General features: G+C 43.3%; 1 protein-coding gene across 3 annotated transcripts in view; it reads right to left on the reverse strand.

Moving 5' to 3' along the window:
* Window positions 1-632: 632 nt before the first annotated feature.
* Window positions 633-20,233, reverse strand: part of LOC129863340 (leucine-rich repeat and calponin homology domain-containing protein 2-like) — an 80,699-nt gene continuing 61,098 nt past the window's right edge. For all 3 annotated transcript variants that reach the window (XM_055935245.1, XM_055935244.1, XM_055935243.1), the window contains 3 exons: window positions 7,609-7,746; window positions 7,371-7,448; window positions 633-7,011 (listed from right to left, as the gene is read on the reverse strand). In XM_055935245.1, the coding sequence (XP_055791220.1) occupies window positions 6,892-7,011; window positions 7,371-7,448; window positions 7,609-7,746 (336 nt within the window). In that variant the 3' untranslated portion in view covers window positions 633-6,891. The remainder of the gene's footprint in view (window positions 7,012-7,370; window positions 7,449-7,608; window positions 7,747-20,233) is intronic.

The following is a 20,233-nucleotide window of genomic DNA, read 5'->3' on the forward strand; positions in this document are numbered from 1 at the left end:
TCTATTTAGAATTCAAGGCACACTTAACCAGCATGGCTACCACAGCATTCTGCAGCAATACACCATCCCATCTGGTTTGCGCTTAGTGGGACTTTCATTTGTTTTTCAACATGACAATGACCCAACACACCTCCAGGCTGTGTAAGGGCTATTTTACCAAGAAGGAGATTGATGGAGTGCTGCATCAGATGAGCCGGCCTCCACAATCACCCGACCTCAACCCAATTGAGATGGTTTGGGATGAGTTGGGCCGCAGTGAGGGAAAAGCAGCCAACAAATGCTCAGCATATGTGGGAACTCCTTCAAGACTGTTGGAAAAGCCTTTCAGGTAAAGCTCGTTCAGAGAATGCAAAGTGTGCAAAGCTGTCATCAAGGCAAAGGCTGGCTACTTTGAATCATCTAAAATATACATATATTTTGATTTGTTTAACACTTTTTTTGGTGACTATAATGATTCCATATGTGTTATTTCATAGTTTTGATGTCTTCACTATTATTCTACAATGTAGCAAATGGTAAAAATAAAGAAAAACTCTTCAATGAGTAGGTGTGTCCAAACGTTTGACTGGTGCTGTATGCATGCATGTCTGTAATAATGTTTTGAAAATTATTTAAAAGAAAAGACTCTAAAGTTCGAAAGAATTTCACTTTATTTTCCTTTGCCCTTGAAACAATGTTTCTATTTCCTTTATATAAAAAGAAAAACACTCCACAATTTATAGAGGATATATATTTACATATGAGATTCAGTCATCTGGGATCATTGCATGCATTTAGTTTCTTTAAAATACAAAACTTGTATGTACAGAATACATCAGAATGTTTCCTCGGCAGTATAACGTGTAGATGATTCTTCCTGTTCTTTTAATCAAAGATTGAAAGCTTAAAACAGCATGAGTGATGTAGATGTGAGAGACTTGGGAAAGCAGACTGACCTTGTAATGTGGATGGATGGGGGGGGGCAGGAAATAGCTGCAGGGTTTATCTCACATACAGTACACCATGACACAAAGCTTGTACTAATGCTCGGACATGGAAACGACGAGGAAATTACCAATTAATTTGCTATTAGGCTTACAGAAGTATAAGGCTTGTTTGAAAGTTGTTTTATATAAAGGATAAGGAACAATAGCTGATATGTTCTGTCAACAAACAATTGTACATGTTTGTGTCTTGTGTCAGGATATGTTATCAAAAAAGCTCAGGGAATGGATTGTTGTCTCCCAAAAACCACTTGTAGAGTCTTGTCACATTGACATTTTGTCACATTTACGTTGACTATGAGTAGGCTACGTGATGCCTATAAGTATGCCTTGTTCAAGTGTTGCCAGATTTCCTTGGCACTTGTCAGTAGACGAAGGGGATTGGTTGTTGTTGCATGTTTCTGGAATGAGAATAGAGATAGCAAAATGGCAACACAGTCACCTGTTTTTGAGTCAGAGACATCAACAGCTCTGGTTATGGTGATGTCAATGCAGTAGGGTGTGGTGGGCGGTCACTGACAGGTGAATGGCATTCTAAACAAGGGAGGCAGCACAACTTAATATATTACAGAAACCACATCATAAAAAATAAACTATACAAAGGAAATTGAAATACATCAGAGATTAGTTCCCATAAACCTGTCAGAGCAGGGTTCTGTGGCCAGCTCGAATTTCAGTGTGTATTTCTGTATAAGCACTTTGTGCTGATGTAAAAAGGGCTTTATAAATAAAGCATGTTCCAATTGACAGACACAAAGCTAACTAAAACAACAGAATGTTCTATATTTGACATGTAAGGTACTATATATAGTTCCAGCTTCATGTCATTAGTAAAATACTTGGTACATTAAAAACCAGTGATAACATTCATGAGTTGTACAGGCACTCCTAATAAGAGATATGCTTCACTGACAAAGTTACATAAAAAACAGACATCAACACGGGAGTGGACACAACAGAAACACCGGTAACATAAACTGTAGCAGGTGTGTTTGTGTATGAGGAACAAAAATATAAATGCAGTGAAGCTCAAATCTATACTCTATACTCAAACATTTTGGATTGGAGATAAAATGGATCATATGAGGCAACATTAAATCATTTCACCTTTTATTTGAAGGTATTTTCATACATATCAGTTTTACCGTTTAGAAATGAAAAGTACTTTATGTATCCAGTCCCCTCATTTGAAGGTGCCATAAGTACACTGAACAAAAATATAAACTCAACATTTAAAATGTTGGTCCCATGTTTCATCAGCTGAAATAAAAGATCACAGAAAATGTTCCATAGGCACAAAAAAGCTTATTTCTCTCCAACAGTATGCACACATTTGTTTACATCCCTGTTAGTGAGCATTTCTCCTTTGTCAAGATAATCCATCCACCTATCAAGAAGCTGATTAAACAGCAGGATCATCAATTACATAGGTGCACCTTGTGCTGGGGACACTAAAAGGAAACTCTAAAATGTGCAGTTGTCACACAACACAATGCCACAGATGTCTCAATTTTGAGGGAGCATGCAAATGGCATGCTGACAGCAGGAATGTACACCAGAGCTCTTGCCAGATAATTTAATGTTCATTTCTCTACCATAAGTCACCTCCAACGTTGTTTTAGAGAATTTGGCAGTACGTCCAACCGGCCTCACAACCGCAGACCATGTGTATGGCGTCGTGTGGGCAAGCGGTTTGCTGATGTCAACGTTGTGAACAGAGTGCCCCATGGTGGCGGTTGGGTTAGGCTATGGGCAGGCATAAGATACGGACAATTGCATTTTATTGATGGCAATTTGTGGCCCGTTTCAAGGAACTATGTCTTGTCACACATCACTACTTCACAGGTGAGGGATTTGAACTATTACACTATTTTTTTTTTTAAATCAAAATATGTTTTTTTTTGTCAGAAATGCCTTCTGGAACATTCATGTGCCTTACTAACAAACTTGTATGCAATCTGCAAATACGAATAAAAAAATTAAATAACGAGCCTAGTTGGTTTAGTCACAGAAAAATACAGGAACTTTCCCTTTAGCCACAATGGATGGGCTGGACATGCCGAGAGATGAGTTTGGATTGGTCTGCCATGTAGTGTGCTTCTGTCTATAAGTATGTGTGGATAATCCTGTCTACCGCTGCTTTTTTTTTAAAGATATCATGAACTGAAAAGGTTTCGCTACTGCTCTCAGCATTGCTGCCCTGAAGTTAATCGCGCTATCAACAAAGCTCAGTGGGAAAACGTTGTGATGGACTACTTTCTAGAGGATGATTGTGCCATGCTGACTCTCTGACTCTGAAAATGAATCAGACACTGAGGAAATCCCTGATTTAGGTAAAAACATTTTAATTGAACCAGACATTGTAGTCTTCTGATGACAAAGGTGGGGAAGAAACGGTGTAGTTGTCAAGGAAGAAGTTGACCGAGTTTTGAAATCGGTGGAATGCCCGGTGGAAGAGAGATGATTGCCAAATGCGGAGTGAGTCCAAAAAGAGAACACAGAAAGAAGGCTGTTGTATAAAACACCTCCCTCCAGATTACATCTTCAAACTAAGCGCAACCATGGTATCTATGACACAGGGAGAAGCGTTCATCCACGTATACGGGTATATGTCTAGCTACATTTTCAGATATTATATATTTCAAATTTTGTCAGAAAGTCATTTTCAATGCAAGTTAAAGCATACTGTTAGCTAGCTAGCTAATGTTAGCTGGCTCGCTAGCTAACATTACGTGTATGATCTGTGCAGGAGCTCTAGAAAGAGGCCCGAGTTCAAGAGTTGGAATTCCGTGTTGGATGACCATTCAAATAGATTGTCCCAGTCTGAGCTTTTTATAGTTCCCAGTTGTTTTGAACGCAGCATTAGAATTGGGATTATGGTTTATTGTTTAGCTAGCTACATGTCTAAACAAAAGACTACACGATGGAAGTAACCATTTCACTATACCGTTTACACCTTCTGTATCCTGTGCATGTGACAAATAAACTTTGATTTTATTTGATATAGTGTGTGTTTACCAGAGACAGTAATGTGAAGAACAACATGACCTGCACCAAAGTCAGATTAGGATATAAGCCAAGGACTAGATAAAGTTTATTTTTACTACTACTTTTTGCTACTACTTTCACCACTTTTAGTCTTGAAATCTTTGGTTGTTTACTACACAGTGAATCCTTAAAGAGATGGGTGGGGCTAAGGCTTAGGAGGGTGTGAACGATGCTGAATGGTTGTAGACAAAGAAGACCCCTCCAGTAGGTGTACCAAAATATTCACGGACCATTTCCTCAAAAATGGGGTTACAAGTTTATCAACTTTCAAAGCAGAATCATTTTCTCACTGTTCCTCAACTGCAGTGTATTATATACAATTTCCTAGCTCGGAGTCTCTACTTCTATGTAAAAAAACATAATTTCAAATTTTGCTACATAGGACCGAATCCAGGTGGTGGGTCACATTTGAATGGATAGAGATACCGTGACGAGAGCCCATTGTCGTGCCAATCATACGCCACCATCACCTCATGTTTCAGCATGATAATAAACGGCCCCATTTCGCAAGGATCTGTACACAATTCCTGGAAGCTGAAAATGTCCCAGTTCTTCCATGACCTTCATACTCACCAGACATGTCACCCATTGAGCATATTTTGAATGCACTGGATCGACATTTTCAACAGCGTGTTCCAGTTCCCGCCAATATCCAGCAAGTGGGACAACATTCCACAGGCCACAATCAACAGCCTGATCAACTCTATGTGAAGGAGATGTGTCGCGCTGCATTAGGCAAATGGTGTCACACCAGATACTGACTGTTTTTTTGATCCACACTGCTACTTTTTTTCTTTTTAAAGGTGACCACGTCATGTGGAATCCATAGATTAGGGCCTAATGAATTTATTTAAATTGACTGATTTCCTTATGGGAACTGTAACTAATTATTGCATGTCGTGTTTATATTTTTGTTCAGTATAAATATTCCTCAGTGAGTAACACTGATTCAATCAAACAGACATTTCAGACAAAAATACCTTTGTTCCTGTACCACACAAAATAATATTTGAAGTATGTGTAATAGTAGGACTAAATTTACGGATGGAAACAAAGTGAAACTGCATCTGGAACAATTGTTCAGATTTCCTGCAATGTGAGGTTAATTGAAACAGGCTTTTTGAGGCAATGAACATGCAAACTGTGGCCAAGAACAAACACCAAAGCAAACACCAAAGCTTAAAGCAGGAAAATATCACCAGTTTGGAGCTGCAAACTCCTGTCACATAACTTAAGGGGTCATCGGGGGGTGAAAAACAAACAAACAAAGCATATAAATAGAAAAAAATAAATAGATAAATAATTTTCCTGATTAAAATAGTTCAGTGGTTGGGATTCATCTATGTCAGTGCTTCCCAACTCCAGTCCTCAAGTACCCTCAACAGTACATATTTTTGTTGTAGTCCAAGACTAATCACCTGATTCAACTCATTGAGGGCTTGCTGATTAGTTGATGAGTTGAATCAGGTGTGTTTGTCCGGGGTTACAACAAAAATATGTACTGTTGTGGAACTGGAGGTGATGAACGATGATCTATGGGATTTCCTCATTGTTTATGTTGTGTTCCTTATTTTACGTTTTGCAGTTGTGAATCCAACTAGAGGAGCAAGTTATAAATGTAAAGATTAAATATGTCAACATTAAAAAAGAACTGTTTCACTGCATCAAATTACCAAAAGATACAATCTCAGCATTATAAGTGTATATAATACAATATCCTAACTAAATAACCATGTGCTTTCAACAAGTCCTATTCAAATAAGCACACGTGGTATGATCAAAGCTACATGCATTCACAGTAGCCAGGTCTCTAGGTCTGCATTTGAGAGAAGGTCCCGTGGCAGTGGGATGGCTCTCTCGTATACCGTACAGGGGTGAGCTACTAATACCACATCTGAAGTACCTCAGAGCAGCCTCCCTTCACCACAGATGTGCTGCAGTAGAAAATCGGAATCATGGATAGCATGCTTTTAAAAGTAAGCTTAGCATTCTTCCCTCAAATGGCACTGTTATTGGTAGTACAATAATTATTCTCAAATGCAGACTGTAAGAAGTGTGTATACCAGTGCTTGGCTACTGCTGGCTCCTCTGAGGTAAAGCACCACTTAGGATGTCCCAAGCTTTACCTCTGGGATATCAGAGGTATATTGTGATATAACACAATGATCTTTACAAATATATCCCCTTTGAAAGCTAATTTGTTCCAAAAAGAAAAGTCAGGGTGTCAGGACCACTTGAGTGATGTGGTGTGGCTGGTTCGGCCAGCATGCAGTTCAGTTCTCTGAGTGAAAGAGTGAGTACATGCCTTTAAATCTGCTATCACTTCACTACCAATGTCTTCAATACTGAGTGTTGAAAACCCAGTGAATTCAGTGTTCGCACCACTAGGTTCAAAAGTGTCTGAGCATGGGCCAGTCAATATCACCATGGGGACAGACAGGTCTTCATCTTCACTGTGATTCATTCCTTAGTCTGACCTCTGATCTGGCTTTGGGTTCACCAGCTCTCATAAAGTCCACACTGTGCAGGTCACACAGACAGCCAAACTGGTACTCTACACACACAGCACAGTAGGGTCCCCTGGGGGAGGACATGACAGTAGCTAACAATCCAATGAATGGGAGGTGGGTCCCAGCTGACATCATATAGGAAGGGTGGGAAGATCTGAGTTAACCCCTCCCTCTCTTGGCTCAGTCAGCTGGCAATGGACTCCCTGCAGCCCCCAGCCCTCGCCGCCTAAGGGGTCCCTGGTCCCCGATGATGAGCGAAGCAGGCTGGAAGCCCCCTCCTCTGTGGGGTGAAGGGCTGGGTTGTGGAGGGCTGGACTGGGCGGGTGGTTGAGGCAGTGTCCAGGCTGCTGTTAGACAGCAGACAACTGGGTGGGCTTGGAGGCCGGCAGCTCCAGTAGAGCCTGCACGGTCATACTCACCTTCACCAGCCCACGCTCCTCAAGGATATGGTGGGGTAAACACAGCTTGTCCTGCCAGGGCAGAAACACAACACACAGTCATCACCGGTCCTTTCAAAACACTTTCAGGTCAGTACAAGTGAATTGACGTTTGGATGCCAGTCTGTTTCTTTGTTAAAATACATTGTCAGCAAGACAACAATAAGGCAGTTGTAAGAACCAAAAACAGTGGCACCCAACCTCAACCTATCCTCTTGAGGTTTCCACATTAGGTTCAGGACTCAAACAGAAGTTTATCAACAAATGGTTATCTGTTCTCCTGATAAGGGAGTGCGCCATAACTGGGAAAAGAGGCATATCAGATCTCTTGCTGGTAACTGAGAGGACTGATGGCAGCGATAGACAGTGGTGATTTGGTGATGTATGTTTACCTGTGACACGCCCAGCTTCTTACAGGCATCCAGGAAGTTCTCGACATTCCTGCGGCACTTGGCCATGCTGAGCTTTGGCTGTGGAACAGAATTCGTCAATAGTTACATGGAGAGGAAAAAAAATCAGAGAAAAATTATCCTTATTTGTTCTAATTATTCTTGGCTTTTTTTACTTCTTGGCAGGTGGTTTGCTTCGGCTTTAGGGATTTAAAACCACAGGTTTTCAACAGGTACTTACCACTGCTGGGGAGGGTACATGGATGCTGGCCACTGACCGAGGACGAATGTGATTGGCCAGATGGCACAGCACAACGCCATCCATCAGAGCAGCTCCGACATCGTCTGGCAGCAAGACCTTTAGTCTGGACTCCAGATTCTGAGAGGAGTCACAGAAATAACACATTCAACATGGATCCTGTAGAATAGATCACTGTGGAATATTGTACAACAACTATTGCAACCACTAAGGTAAGACATGTATGAACAGTCCACTATAGGAGGTGTTTGGAAATAATATATATTAACAATATAGCAGACACTTCTTTCCAAAGTGACTTACAGACTTAGGCATGACATGCCAACAACAAATTCTGAAGCTAGACATCCATGTATAACTGACCAAATTATGAAAGACAAGCATTGAAATTTTGTATTCCGTAAAGTGAATGTGGAAGAGGTGAAAAAAGTGTTGTTGTCTACCAACAATTACAAGCCACCTTGGCCTGACAACTTGGATGGAAAATTACTGAAGATTTTCCTAAAGGAAAGTATGTGCCCTCAGGCCTGGAGGGAAGCAAAAGTAATTCCGCTACCCAAGAATAGTAAAGCACCCTTCACAGGCTCAAACAGCCGACCAATCAGCCAGTTACCAACCCGTAGTAATATTTTGAGAAAAATGATGTTTAAACAGATACAATGTTATTTCAGAGTAAACAAATTGACAACAGCTTTTCAGCATGCTTTAAAACTTCTTCTTAATAACTTTCATGGACACGTGAGCACCACTATGCTAGCCAAAGTTGCTAATTCGACAGAAGAAATGGACATTCTAAAACAAAACAACGATTTATTGTGGAACTAGGACTCCTGGCACTGCATTCTGATGAAAGTTCATCAAAGGTAAGAGAATATTTATGATGTTATTTCATATGTTGACTCCAACATGGCGGAGAATGGCTGAGCGCTGTCTCAGATTATTGTATGCTGTGCTTTTTACTAAAGTTATTTTTTAAATCTAACACAGCGGTTGCATTAAGAACCAGTGTATCTTTAATTATATGTCCAACATGTATTTTTCAGCAAAGTTTATGATGAGTTTTTCTGTTAGATTACGTGACTCCAAAATTTCTCCGGACAATTTGGAGCATTTTTGCGTCATGTTCACAATGTAAAACCAGGATTTGTAGCTATAAATAAGCACATTTTCGAACAAAACATAAATGTATTGTATAACATGATGTTATAAGACTGTCATCTGATGAAGTTGTTCAAAGGTTAGTGATTAATTTTATCTCTATTTGTGGGTTTTGTGAAAGCTATCTTTGTGGTGAAAAAATGGCATTGTTTTGGGCTATTGTGGTGAGCTAACATAAATATATGTTGTGTTTTCGCTGTAAAACATTTAAAAAATCGGATATGTTGGCTGGATTCACAAGATGTAGATCTTTCATTTGCTGTACAACATGTATTTGTCATAAAAGTTTTATGATGAGTATTTCGGTATTTCACATTGCTCTCTGTAATTATTCTGGCTGTTTTGGTGCCATTTGTGACTATGGCTGCAATGTAAAACCAGGATTTATAGCTATAAATATGCACATTTTCGAACAAAACATAAATGTATTGTATAACATGATGTCATAAGACTGTCATCTGATGAAGTTGTTCAAAGGTTAGTGATTAATTTTATCTCTATTTGTGGGTTTTGTGAAAGCTATCTTTGCGGTGAAAAAATGGCGTTGTGTGTTGCGCTATTGTGGTGAGCTAACATAAATATATGTTGTGTTTTCGCTGTAAAACATTTAAAAAATCAGACATGTTGGCTGGATTCACAAGATGTTTATCTTTAATTTGCTGTATTGGACTTGTGATTTCATGAAATTATATTATATGATATTCCCTGTGGCGCTAGGCTAGGCTATGCTAGTCAGCGTTTCTGATGAGGAGGATCCCGGATCCGGGAGGGTGATTTGGTAGAGGTTTTAAGGGAAGGGCATTCAACATGTACGGCACTAGCACAAATGTCGACTGAAAGAAATTGATAAAAAGATTGTGGAATGTGTTTTGTTAGACTTCGGTGCAGCCTTTGACATTATCGATCATAATCTGCTGCTGGAAAAACATATGTGTTATGGCTTTACATCCCCTGCTATATTGTGGATCGAGTTACCTTGTGGCAAAATCCTGCACGGAGCCTTCAAAACACATACATTTTTATTTGTCACATGCGCCAAATACAACAGGTGTAGACCTTACAGTGAAATGCTTACTTACAAGCCCTTAACCAACAATGCCGTTTTAAGAAAAATAAGTGTTCAGTAAAAAATAGATAAGAAAAAGTAGAAAATAAAAGTAAGAAAAAGTAGAAAATAAAAGTAACAAATAATTAAATGGCAGCAGTAAAATAACAATAGCGAGGCTATATACAGGGGGTACAGGTACAGAGTCAATGTGCAGGGGCACCGGTTAGTCGAGGTAATTGAGGTAATATGTACATGTAGGTAGAGTTAAAGTGACTATGCATAGATAATAAACAGAGAGTAGCAGCAGCGTAAAAGAGGGGTCTGGGTAGCCCTTCGATTAGCTGTTCAGGAGTCTTATGTCTTGGGGATAGAGGCTGTTAAGAAGCATTTTGGACCTAGACTTGGCGCTCCGGTACCGCTTGCCGTGCGGTAGCAGGGAGAACAGTCTATGACAAGGGTGGCTGGAGTCTTTGACAATTTTTAGGGCCTTCCTCTGACACCACTTGGTATAGAGGTCCTGGATGGCAGGAATCTTGGCCTCAGTGATGTACTGGGCCGTACGCACTATAGTGCCTTGCGGTCAGAGGCCGAGCAGTTGCCATACCAGGCAGTGATGCAACCAGTCAGGATGCTCTCGATGGTGCAGCTGTAGAACTTTTTGAGGATAAGTGAACCCATGCCAAATCTTTTCAGTCTCCTGTGGGGGAATAGGCTTTGTCGTGCCCTCTTCACGATTGTCTTAGTGTGTTTGGACCATGATAGTTTGTTGGTGATGTGGACACCAAGGAACTTGAAGCTCTCAACCTGCTTCACTACAGCCCCATCGATGAGTATGGGGGAGTGCTCGGCCCTCCTTTTCCTGTAGTCCACACTCATCTCCTTAGTTTTGATCATGTTGAGGGAGAGGTTGTTGTCCTGGCACCAGAAGGCCAGGTCTCTGACCTCCTCCCTATAGGCTGTCTAATCGTTGTCGGTGATCAGGCCTACCACTGTTGTATCATCACCAAACTTGGTGTTGGAGTCGTGCCTGGCCATGCAGTCATGCGTAAACAGGGAGTACAGGAGGGGACTGAGCACGCACCCCTGAGGGGCCCCCGTGGTGAGGATCAGCGTGGTGGATGTGTTGTTACCTGCCCTTACCACCTGGGGTAGGCCCGTCAGGAAGTCCAGGATCCAGTTGCAGAGGAAGGTGTTTAGTCCCAGGGTCCCTAGCTTAGTGATGAGCATTGAACTCCCTATGGTGTTTAACACTGAGATGTAGTCAATTAACAGCATTCTCACATAGGCGTTCATTTTGTCCAGGTGGGAAAGGGCAGTGTGGAGTGCAATAGAGATTGCATCATCTGTGGATCTGTTGGGGCTGTATGCAAATTGGAGTGGGTATAGGGTTTCTGGGATAATGGTGTTGATGTGAGCCATGACCAGCCTTTTAAATCACTTCATGGCTACAGATGTAAGTATGGGTCGGTAGTAATTTATGCAGGTTACCTTAGTGTTCTTGGGCACAGGGACTATGGTGGTGTGCTTGAAACATGTTGGTATTACAGACTCAGACAGGGACAGGTTGAAAATGTCAGTGAAGACACTTGACAGTTGGTCAGCGCATGCTCGGAGTACACGTCCTTGTAATCCGTCTGGCCCTGCGGCCTTGTGAATGTTGACCTGTTTAAAGGTCTTACTCACATCGGCTACGGAGAGCGTAATCACACAGTCATCCGGAACAGATGATGCTCTCATGCATGTTTCAGTGTTACTTGCCTCGAAGCGAGCATAGAAGTAATTTAGCTTGTCCGGTAGGCTTGTGTCACTGGGCAGCTCGTGGCAGGGCTTTCCTTTGTAGTCTGTAATAGTTTGCAAGCCCTGCCACATCCGACGAGTGCCGGAGTCGGTGTAGTACGATTCAATCGTAGTCCTGTATTGAAGCTTTGCCTGTTTGATAGTTCGTCAGAGGGCAGAGCGGGATTTCTTATAAGCTTCCGGGTTAAAGTCTCGCTCCTTGAAAGCGGCAATTCTACCATTTAGCTCAGTGCTAATGTTGCCTGTATTCCATGGCTTCTGTTTGGGGTACGTACAGTCACTGTGGGGACAACGTCATCAATGCACTTATTGATGAAGCCAGTGACTGATGTGGTGTCCTCCTCAATCCCATCGGAAGAATCACAGAATATATTCCAGTCTGTGCTTGCAAAACAGTCCTGTAGCTTGGCATCTGCTTCATCTGACCACTTTTTATTGAACAAGTCACTGGTGCTTCCTGCTTTAGTTTTTGCTTGTAAGCAGGAATCAGGAGGATAGAATTATGGTCAGATTTGCCAAATGGAGGGCGAGGGAGAGCTTTGTATGTGTCTCTGTGTGTGGCGTAAATGTGGATGTGGAGTTTTTTGTGGAGTTTTTTCCCTCTGGTTGCACATTTAACATGCTGGTAGAAATTAAGTTAACCTCTACAGAGTACCTAACCCGGATCCGGGAGCACCCCCCACACCCCCCACACTGATTAGCATCGCTAGCATAGCGTCACAATTAAATAGTAGCATCTAAATATCATTAAATCACAAGTCCAAGACACCCAATGAAAGACACAGATCTTGTGAATAAAACCACCATTTCAGATTTTTTAAATGTTTTACAGGGAAGACACAATATGTAAATCTATTAGCTAAACACGTTAGCAAAATGACACCATTTTCTTACTCCAACAGTTTCTTACTCCATCAGGTGCTATCACCAATTCGGCTAAACTAAGATATTGATAGCCACTAACCAACAAAAAAATTCTTAAGATGACAGTCTGATAACATATTTATGGTATAGCATAGTTTTTTTTTTTAAATGTGCATTTTTCAGGTATAAATCACAGTTCTACATTGCAGCTGCAATCTGATATAGTGCTGATGCAGCTAGAACAATTACAGAGACCAACGTTATATAACTAATTACTTGTCTTAAAACATTTCAGAAAAAATACACAGCGTACAGACATTGAAAGCCCAACATCTGGTGAATCCAAACAATATTTCAGATTTTTTAAATGTTTTATAGCGAAAACAAAATGTAGCGCTAAATTAGCATAACCAGGCCAGCCAGAACCAGCTGGACGCGCGCGACCAGTTCACATGCACGACAGATATATGAAATAACATCGTAAATTGGGTCTTACTATTGCTGATCTTTCATCAGAATGTTGATCAAGGTGTCCTTAGTCCTGATGAGTCGTTCAATCCATTCACAATGGCAACTTTCCCTCTTCATTTAGCCTGGGTACTGGTCGACTAGCATGGCTCTGTCCAAAGTTAAAAAACTCACAGAACGGAACACGGCAAAACTCCCGAAAAAATTCTAATAATCTGATTAAACTATATTGAAAAAACATACATTACGGTGATATGGTCACATGTATCAAACAAACTTCGACACGGAGATAGTTTTCATCCGTAACGTCAGCATAACAAAAGTCAATGGCTTCTCTAAACGCGCATCTCAGGAAACCGGAAGTTGTCGGTCACGCTAAAGAAATAGGTCTTATTTCACGTCAGTACAAGATAAACAAAAAATTTCTCCTCTGACGTCTTCCAGACACCCAGAGGAAGAAGAAGGAAGTGTGTTTCGGGTCATAGGTCGTGTGACCATATATAGGCAGAGCTTTGAAGCGAGCATACACATCTTGCAATCTTTTTCTGGCTCAGGGAAAGTGCTGTGAAATGACCTGTGTTTGACTCAGAGACAAAATTGGAACGGTTTTAGAAACCATAGCTTGTTTTCTATCCAATGGCATATGGTTATATGCATATAGTAACAGCAATAATTGAATAAGAGGCAGTTTTATCTGTAGAGGCAATTATGCTAATGTGAAAACAGCACCCCCTGTATTCTCAAGAAGTTAAATGGATTTAAGTTTCCCTGCATTAAAGTCCCCGGCTACTAGGAGTGCCGCCTCAGGATGAGCGTTTTCCTTTTTGCTTATGGCCGTATACAGCTCATTGAGTGTGGTCTTAGTGCCAGCGTCGGTTTGTGATGATAGATAGAAAGGTACGAAGAGTATAGATTAAAACTCTCTTGGTAAATAGTGTGGTCTACAGCTTATAATGAGATACTCTACCTCAGGCGAGCAAAACCTTGAGAGGTCCTTAGATTTCGTTGACCAGCTGTTGTTTACAAATATACATAAACCGCCACCCCTTGTCTTTCTAGAGGCCGCTGTCCTATCTTCCAGTACGGGGTGAGTAATTGCCGTCCTGATATCTAGAAGCTCTTTTCGGTCATAAGACACAGTGGCAGAAACATTATTCACCGTGCGCTGCCACTTTAAGAGTGCATCAGCAGTCAGGAATGAGGAAATATGATAGCTCTTCCGGAGTAATAGCAACATTTTTGCGGAAATTTGAAAAACAATCCAACAAACCATCAGCTGTATCAGAGGGACAGACAGTGTAACTGCAAGCCTGAAGTCAACAGCTAAGACCCCCACCCTCTCATTTTCCCTCTATCGTTCCAGTGCGTTTCACTGCAGCAGACTTCATTTTTTCCCCTATGTGCTCCTTCTGATGTTCGGTGTCGTTGGACTATTAGTGCCCTGCCAGTTGTATTTGGTGTGACATTTTAGTTAAAGGGAGTTTGCATGAGTTATTATTTATTGTTGTTTGAACTGTATGGATCTTCTGTCGGACTATTTACATTTGGCCGAGAAGATTCTAGGACATTTTAAGGCCTTTGTTTTGTCTATAAACAACCCCCCCCCCCAACACACACACACAAACCCATTCATACCCCCTGCACTCCTACTAATACATATGTCATGACTGTCCACGAGAATCCAAATAGGTCAGATCAGGTTTGCAATGAATAACTTCAATCAGACCCACTCTCACCCTAGAGGGGGAAGGAAGAACTTGTGGGGGTTAACAACTCATAGCCTGTTGTAAATCAAGGGAGAAGATTCAGGCCTGCGCTCTCAAGATTCACCAGAGGAATGTTCTTTGTTTAAAAAAACTGGCAGTTTCATTAAATAGTACCCGCAAAACACCAGTTTCAACGCCAACAGTGAAGAGGCGACTCCAGGATGCTGAATTAGATAAATAACAGTCTTAAGATTAATGTTAAAGTCAAGTCACAACACAGATTATTGCAAATACTCTAATGTTGATGACTGGGTTCTTTTTTGTCAATTGTTTCTATGAAGTTGCCGTTAAATTGCTATTGTATGAGGTATTATTGGTTGGTTTACCCCTGTGCTGTGACGTGTGTTTTATATGTTGTGTCTTATCTTTTCTTTCCACTGGCTATCTGGCCAACAGACTACACTGTAGGCAGTCTATTCTGCTGATGTGTGTGTGTCTGGTACCCCTATTGTCACATCTTCTCCTGCTCCTCCCCTCTGGTGTACGACATCGCCAGAATACTAACCACCGGTCCTGGGATTCATCATTACGCACACTTGGCACCTATCATTACGCACACCTGTTCATTATTATGATTCACACTTGGACTTCATTATCTTCATAATTTCCACCCATTTATATGTCACTCCCTTATGTTTAGTCACGACTTCCGCCGAAGTCGGACCCTCTCCTTGTTTGCGCGGCGTTCGGCGGTCGACGTCACCGGCTTTCTAGCCACCTGTCACGCCCTGACCATAGAGAGAAGTTTTATGTGTCTATTTGGTTTGGTCAGGGTGTGATTTGGGGTAGGCATTCTATGTTTTTGTTTTCTATGATTTTCTATTTCTATGTTTTGGCCAGGTATGATTCTCGATCAGGGACAGCTGCCTATCGTTGTCTCTGATTGGGAACCATACTTAGGTACCATACGAGGGTGCCCAGTCCGGGGCCCGCAACGAGGGTGCCCAGTCCGGGGCCCGCAGCGAGGGTGCCCAGTCCGGGGCCCGCAGCGAGGGTGCCCAGTCCGGTGCCCGCAACGTGGCACATAGCCCTTAAGCTTGACGGTTGTTTTGTATTGTTTATTGTTTTTGTCGGCGTTATTTCTAAATAAAAGGAATTTGTACGCTCACCACGCTGTGCTTTGGTCCTCATCATTCGACGGCCGTGACACCACCGCCGATCCACTTTTCATTTTCCATTTGTTCTGTCTTTGTCTTATCACACCTGGCTCCACTTATTCAATTACTTGTTTATTATTTAACCCCCTGTTCTACATGTTGTATTTGTGAGTGATTGTTTGTTGTATTATGGTCCGTATTGTGTGGCTGTGTATATTACGTGTGGCTGTGTATATTACGTGTTATGTTTGAAATTTTGAGTAAAGTACTTTATTACTCATATCTGCTGTCCTGCTCCTGACTCATCTCACCAGCTACACACAGACGTCTTTACAGAATCACTCACCAGAAGAATGGAGTCAGAAGAATGAAATTCCTCAAATTTCCCTTTTTTGTGAAGAAGGATGGGGGTCTGCGCCCGTGTACTGACTATTGAGGGATCAATCAGATCACTGTGAAGTACAGCTACCCGCTGTCTCTCATCGCCAGTGCGATCGAGTCAATGCACGGGACGCGCTTTTTCACAAAATTGGATCTCAGGAGCGCTTACAACCTGGTGCATATCCGGGAAGGGAACGAGTGGAAGACGGCATTAAGTACCACCTCAGGGCACTATGAGTACCTCGTCATGCCGTACGGGTTGATGAATGCTCCATCAGTTTTCCAGGCCTTTGTTGACGAGATTTTACGGGACCTCCACGGGCAGGGTGTAGTGGTGTATATCGACGACATTCTGATATACTCCGCTGCATGCGCCAAGCATGTGTCCCTGGTGCGCAGGGTGCTTGGTCGACTGAGCATGACCTGTACGTCAAGGCTGAGAAATGTCTGTTCTTCCAACAGTCTGTCTCCTTCCTAGGGTACAGCATTTCCACATCAGGGGTGGAGATGGAGAGTGACCGCATTTCAGCCGTGCGTAATTGACCGACTCCCACCACGGTAAAGGAAGTGCAGCGGTTTCTAGGGTTTGCCAACTACTACCGGAGGTTTATCCGGGGTTTTTAGTCAGGTAGCAGCTCCCATTACCTCACTGCTGAAGGGGGGACCGGTGCGGCTGCAGTGGTCGGCTGAGACGGACAGGGCTTTTGGTCACCTGAAGGCTCTGTTTACCTCGGCTCCCGTGCTGGCTCATCTGGATCCCTCTTTGGCGTTCATAGTGGAGGTGGACGCGTCCGAGGTTGGGATAGGAACCGTGCTCTCTCATCGCTCGGGCACGCCAACAAAGCTCCTCCCCTGTGCTTTCTTTTCGAATAAGCTCAGCCCGGCGGAGTGAAACTATGATGTGGGGGACCGGGAGCTGTTGGCTGTTGTCAAGGCTCTGAAGGCGTGGAGACATTGGCTTGAGGGGGCTAAACACCCTTTTCTCATCTGGACTGACCACCGTAATCTGGAGTACATCCGGGCGGCGAGGAGACTGAACCCTCGCCAGGCAAGGTGGGCTATGTTCTTTACCGTTTTGTTTTCACTCTATCCTACAGACCAGGTTCCCAGAACGCTAAGGCAGACGCACTGTCCCGGATGTATGACACAGAGGAGCGGTCCATGGATCACACTCCCATACTTCCGGCCTCCTGCCTGGTGGCACCGGTGGTGTGGGAGCTGGACGCGGACATTGAGCGGGCGTTACGCACAGAGCCCACTCCCCCCCAGTGTCCAGCTGGGCTCCTGTACGTTCCGTCTGCTGTCTGCGACCGTTTGATCTATTGGGCCCATACGTCACCCTCCTCTGGTCATCCTGGCATCGGTCAGACGGTGTGTTGCCTTAGTGGGAAGTACTGATGGCCCACCTTGGCCAAGGACATGAGGGTTTATGTTTCCTCCTGCTCGGTGTGCGCCTAGTGCAAGGCTCCCAGGCACCTGCCCAGAGGGAAATTACAACCCCTACCCGTTCCACAACGGCCGTGGTCGCACCTATCGGTGGACTTCCTGAGGGATCTTCCTCCCTCACAGGGCAACACCACAATCCTGGTCGTTGTGGATCGGTTTTCTAAGTCCTGCCATCTCCTCCCTTTGCCCGGTCTACCTACGGCCCTACAGGCACTATGGGGTGCCTGAAGACAGTCTCTGATCTGGGTCCCCAGTTCACGTCCAGGGTCTGGAGAGAGTTCATGGAACGTCTGGGGGTCTCGGTCAGCCTTACCTCAGGTTTTCACCCTGAGAGTAACGGGCAGGTGGAGAGAGTAAATCAGGATAGGTTTCTGCGGTCATATTGCCAGGACCGGCCGGGGGAGTGGGCGACGTTCATCCCCTGGGCAGAGATGGCCCAAAACTCACTCCGCCACTCCTCCACTAACCTCTCTCCTTTCCAGTGTGTACTGGGGTATCCGCCAGTTCTGGCACCGTGGCATCAGAGCCAGATCGAACGCGGACATCGGGGGACCGGGTCTGGCTCTCGACCCGGAACCTGCCCCTCTGCCTGCCCTGCCGGAAGCTGGGTTTGCGTTTTATGGGGCCATTTAAAGGCCTGAGGAGACTGAACGAGGTAAACTACAGGTTACAGCTTCCCCAGATTATCGCATTAATCCCTCGTTCCATGTGTCTCTCCTCAGGCCGGTGGTGGCTGGTCCACTCCAAGAAGCTGAGGTGCGGGAGGTTCCTCCGCCCCCTCCGGACATCAAAGGGTCCCCGGCGTATGCTGTTCGAGCCATCCTGGACTCGAGGCACCGGGCGAGGGGCCTTCAGTACCTCGTGGATTGGGAGGGGTACGGTCTGGAGGAGAGATGCTGGGTGCCGGTGGAGGACGTCCTGGACCCTTCGTTGCTACGAGATTTCCACCGTCTCCATCCGGATCGCCCTGCGCCTCGTCCTCCGGGTCGTCCCCGAGGTCGGTATGTCACGACTTCCGCCAAAGTCGGTTCCTCTCCTTGTTCGGGCGGCGTTCGGCGGTCGACGTCACCGGCTTTCGAAGCCACCGCCGATCCACTTTTCATTTTCCATTTGTTCTGTCTTTGTCTTATCACACCTGGCTTCACTTATTCAATTACTTTTTTATTATTTAACCCCCTGTTCTACATGTTTTATTTGTGAGTGATTGTTTGTTGTATTGTGGTCCGTATTGTGTGGCCGTGTATATTACGTGTTATGTTTGAAATTTTGAGTAAAGTATTTTATTACTCATATCTGCTGTCCTGCGCCTGACTCATCTCACCAGCTACACACAGACGCCTTTACATGTTTTCTCACCAGTTGGTATTGCTCTTGTTTACCGGCGTGTAGCATTATGGAATAGTCTCGTTACTGGTTTTGTTGTTTTACTAAACGTTTCACCTGCACCTGCTTCCCGACTCACAGCTCCGTTATTACAGCTACTCTATCTATCCTACTCTATACCTTTCGGCATGGTTAATACCTAAAACTTCTTACCTGGGAATATTGAAGACTCATGTTAAAAGGAACCACCAGCTTTCATATGTTCTCATATTCTGAGCAAGGAACTTAAACGTTAGCTTTCTTACATGGCACATATTGCCCTTTTACTTTCTTCTCCAACACTTTGTTTTTGCATTATTTAAACCAAATTGAACATGTTTCATTATTTATTTGAGGCTAAATTGATTTTATTGATGTATTATATTAAGTTAAAATAAGTGTTCATTCAGTATTGTTGTAATTGTCATTATTACAAATACATTTAAAAAAAAAAATCGACATCTACTTTAGGCCCTAGTTTTGTCCCACCTGGAATACTGTTCAGTCATGTGGTCAGGTGCCACAAAGAGGGACTTAGGAAAATTACAATTGGCCCAGAACAGGGTAACACGGCTGGCCCTTAAATGTACACAAAGAACTAACATGAAATACAAGTCTATCTCTCCTGGCTCAAAGTATCGTAGAGGAAAGATTGACTTCATCACTACTTGTATCTGTGAGAAGTATTGACATGTTGAACGCACTGAGCTATCAGTTTAAACTACTAGAACACAGCTCGTACACCCATGCATACGCCACAAGACATGCCATCAGAGCTCTCTTCACAGTCCCCAAGTCCAGAACAGACTATGGGAGGCACACAGTACTGCATAGAGCCATGACTATATGAAACTCTATTCCACATCAAGTAGCTTATGCAAACAGTAAAATCAGATTTAAAAAGCAGAAAAAAATACACACACAGTGGGGACTGTGAAGAGACACATGCACACACGATAACATACGCATTAAAAAGACATGTACACATGGATTTTGTGTTGTAGATACAATGTTGTAGTAGAGTAGTGGCCTGAGGGCACACGCTTAATGTGTTGAGAAATCTGTTGCGAAATATATTGTCATGTTTTTGAAATGTTATATAAATGCATACATTTTGCTGAACCCCAGGAAGAGTAGCTGCTGCCTTGGCAGAAATGACAGGGGATCCATAAAAAGTACAGTCATGCAAGCATAACTTTTTAACTCATGGTTAGTCCTGG

This window comes from Salvelinus fontinalis, chromosome 10 (assembly GCF_029448725.1).
Source record: "Salvelinus fontinalis isolate EN_2023a chromosome 10, ASM2944872v1, whole genome shotgun sequence".
NCBI lineage: Eukaryota > Metazoa > Chordata > Actinopteri > Salmoniformes > Salmonidae > Salvelinus > Salvelinus fontinalis.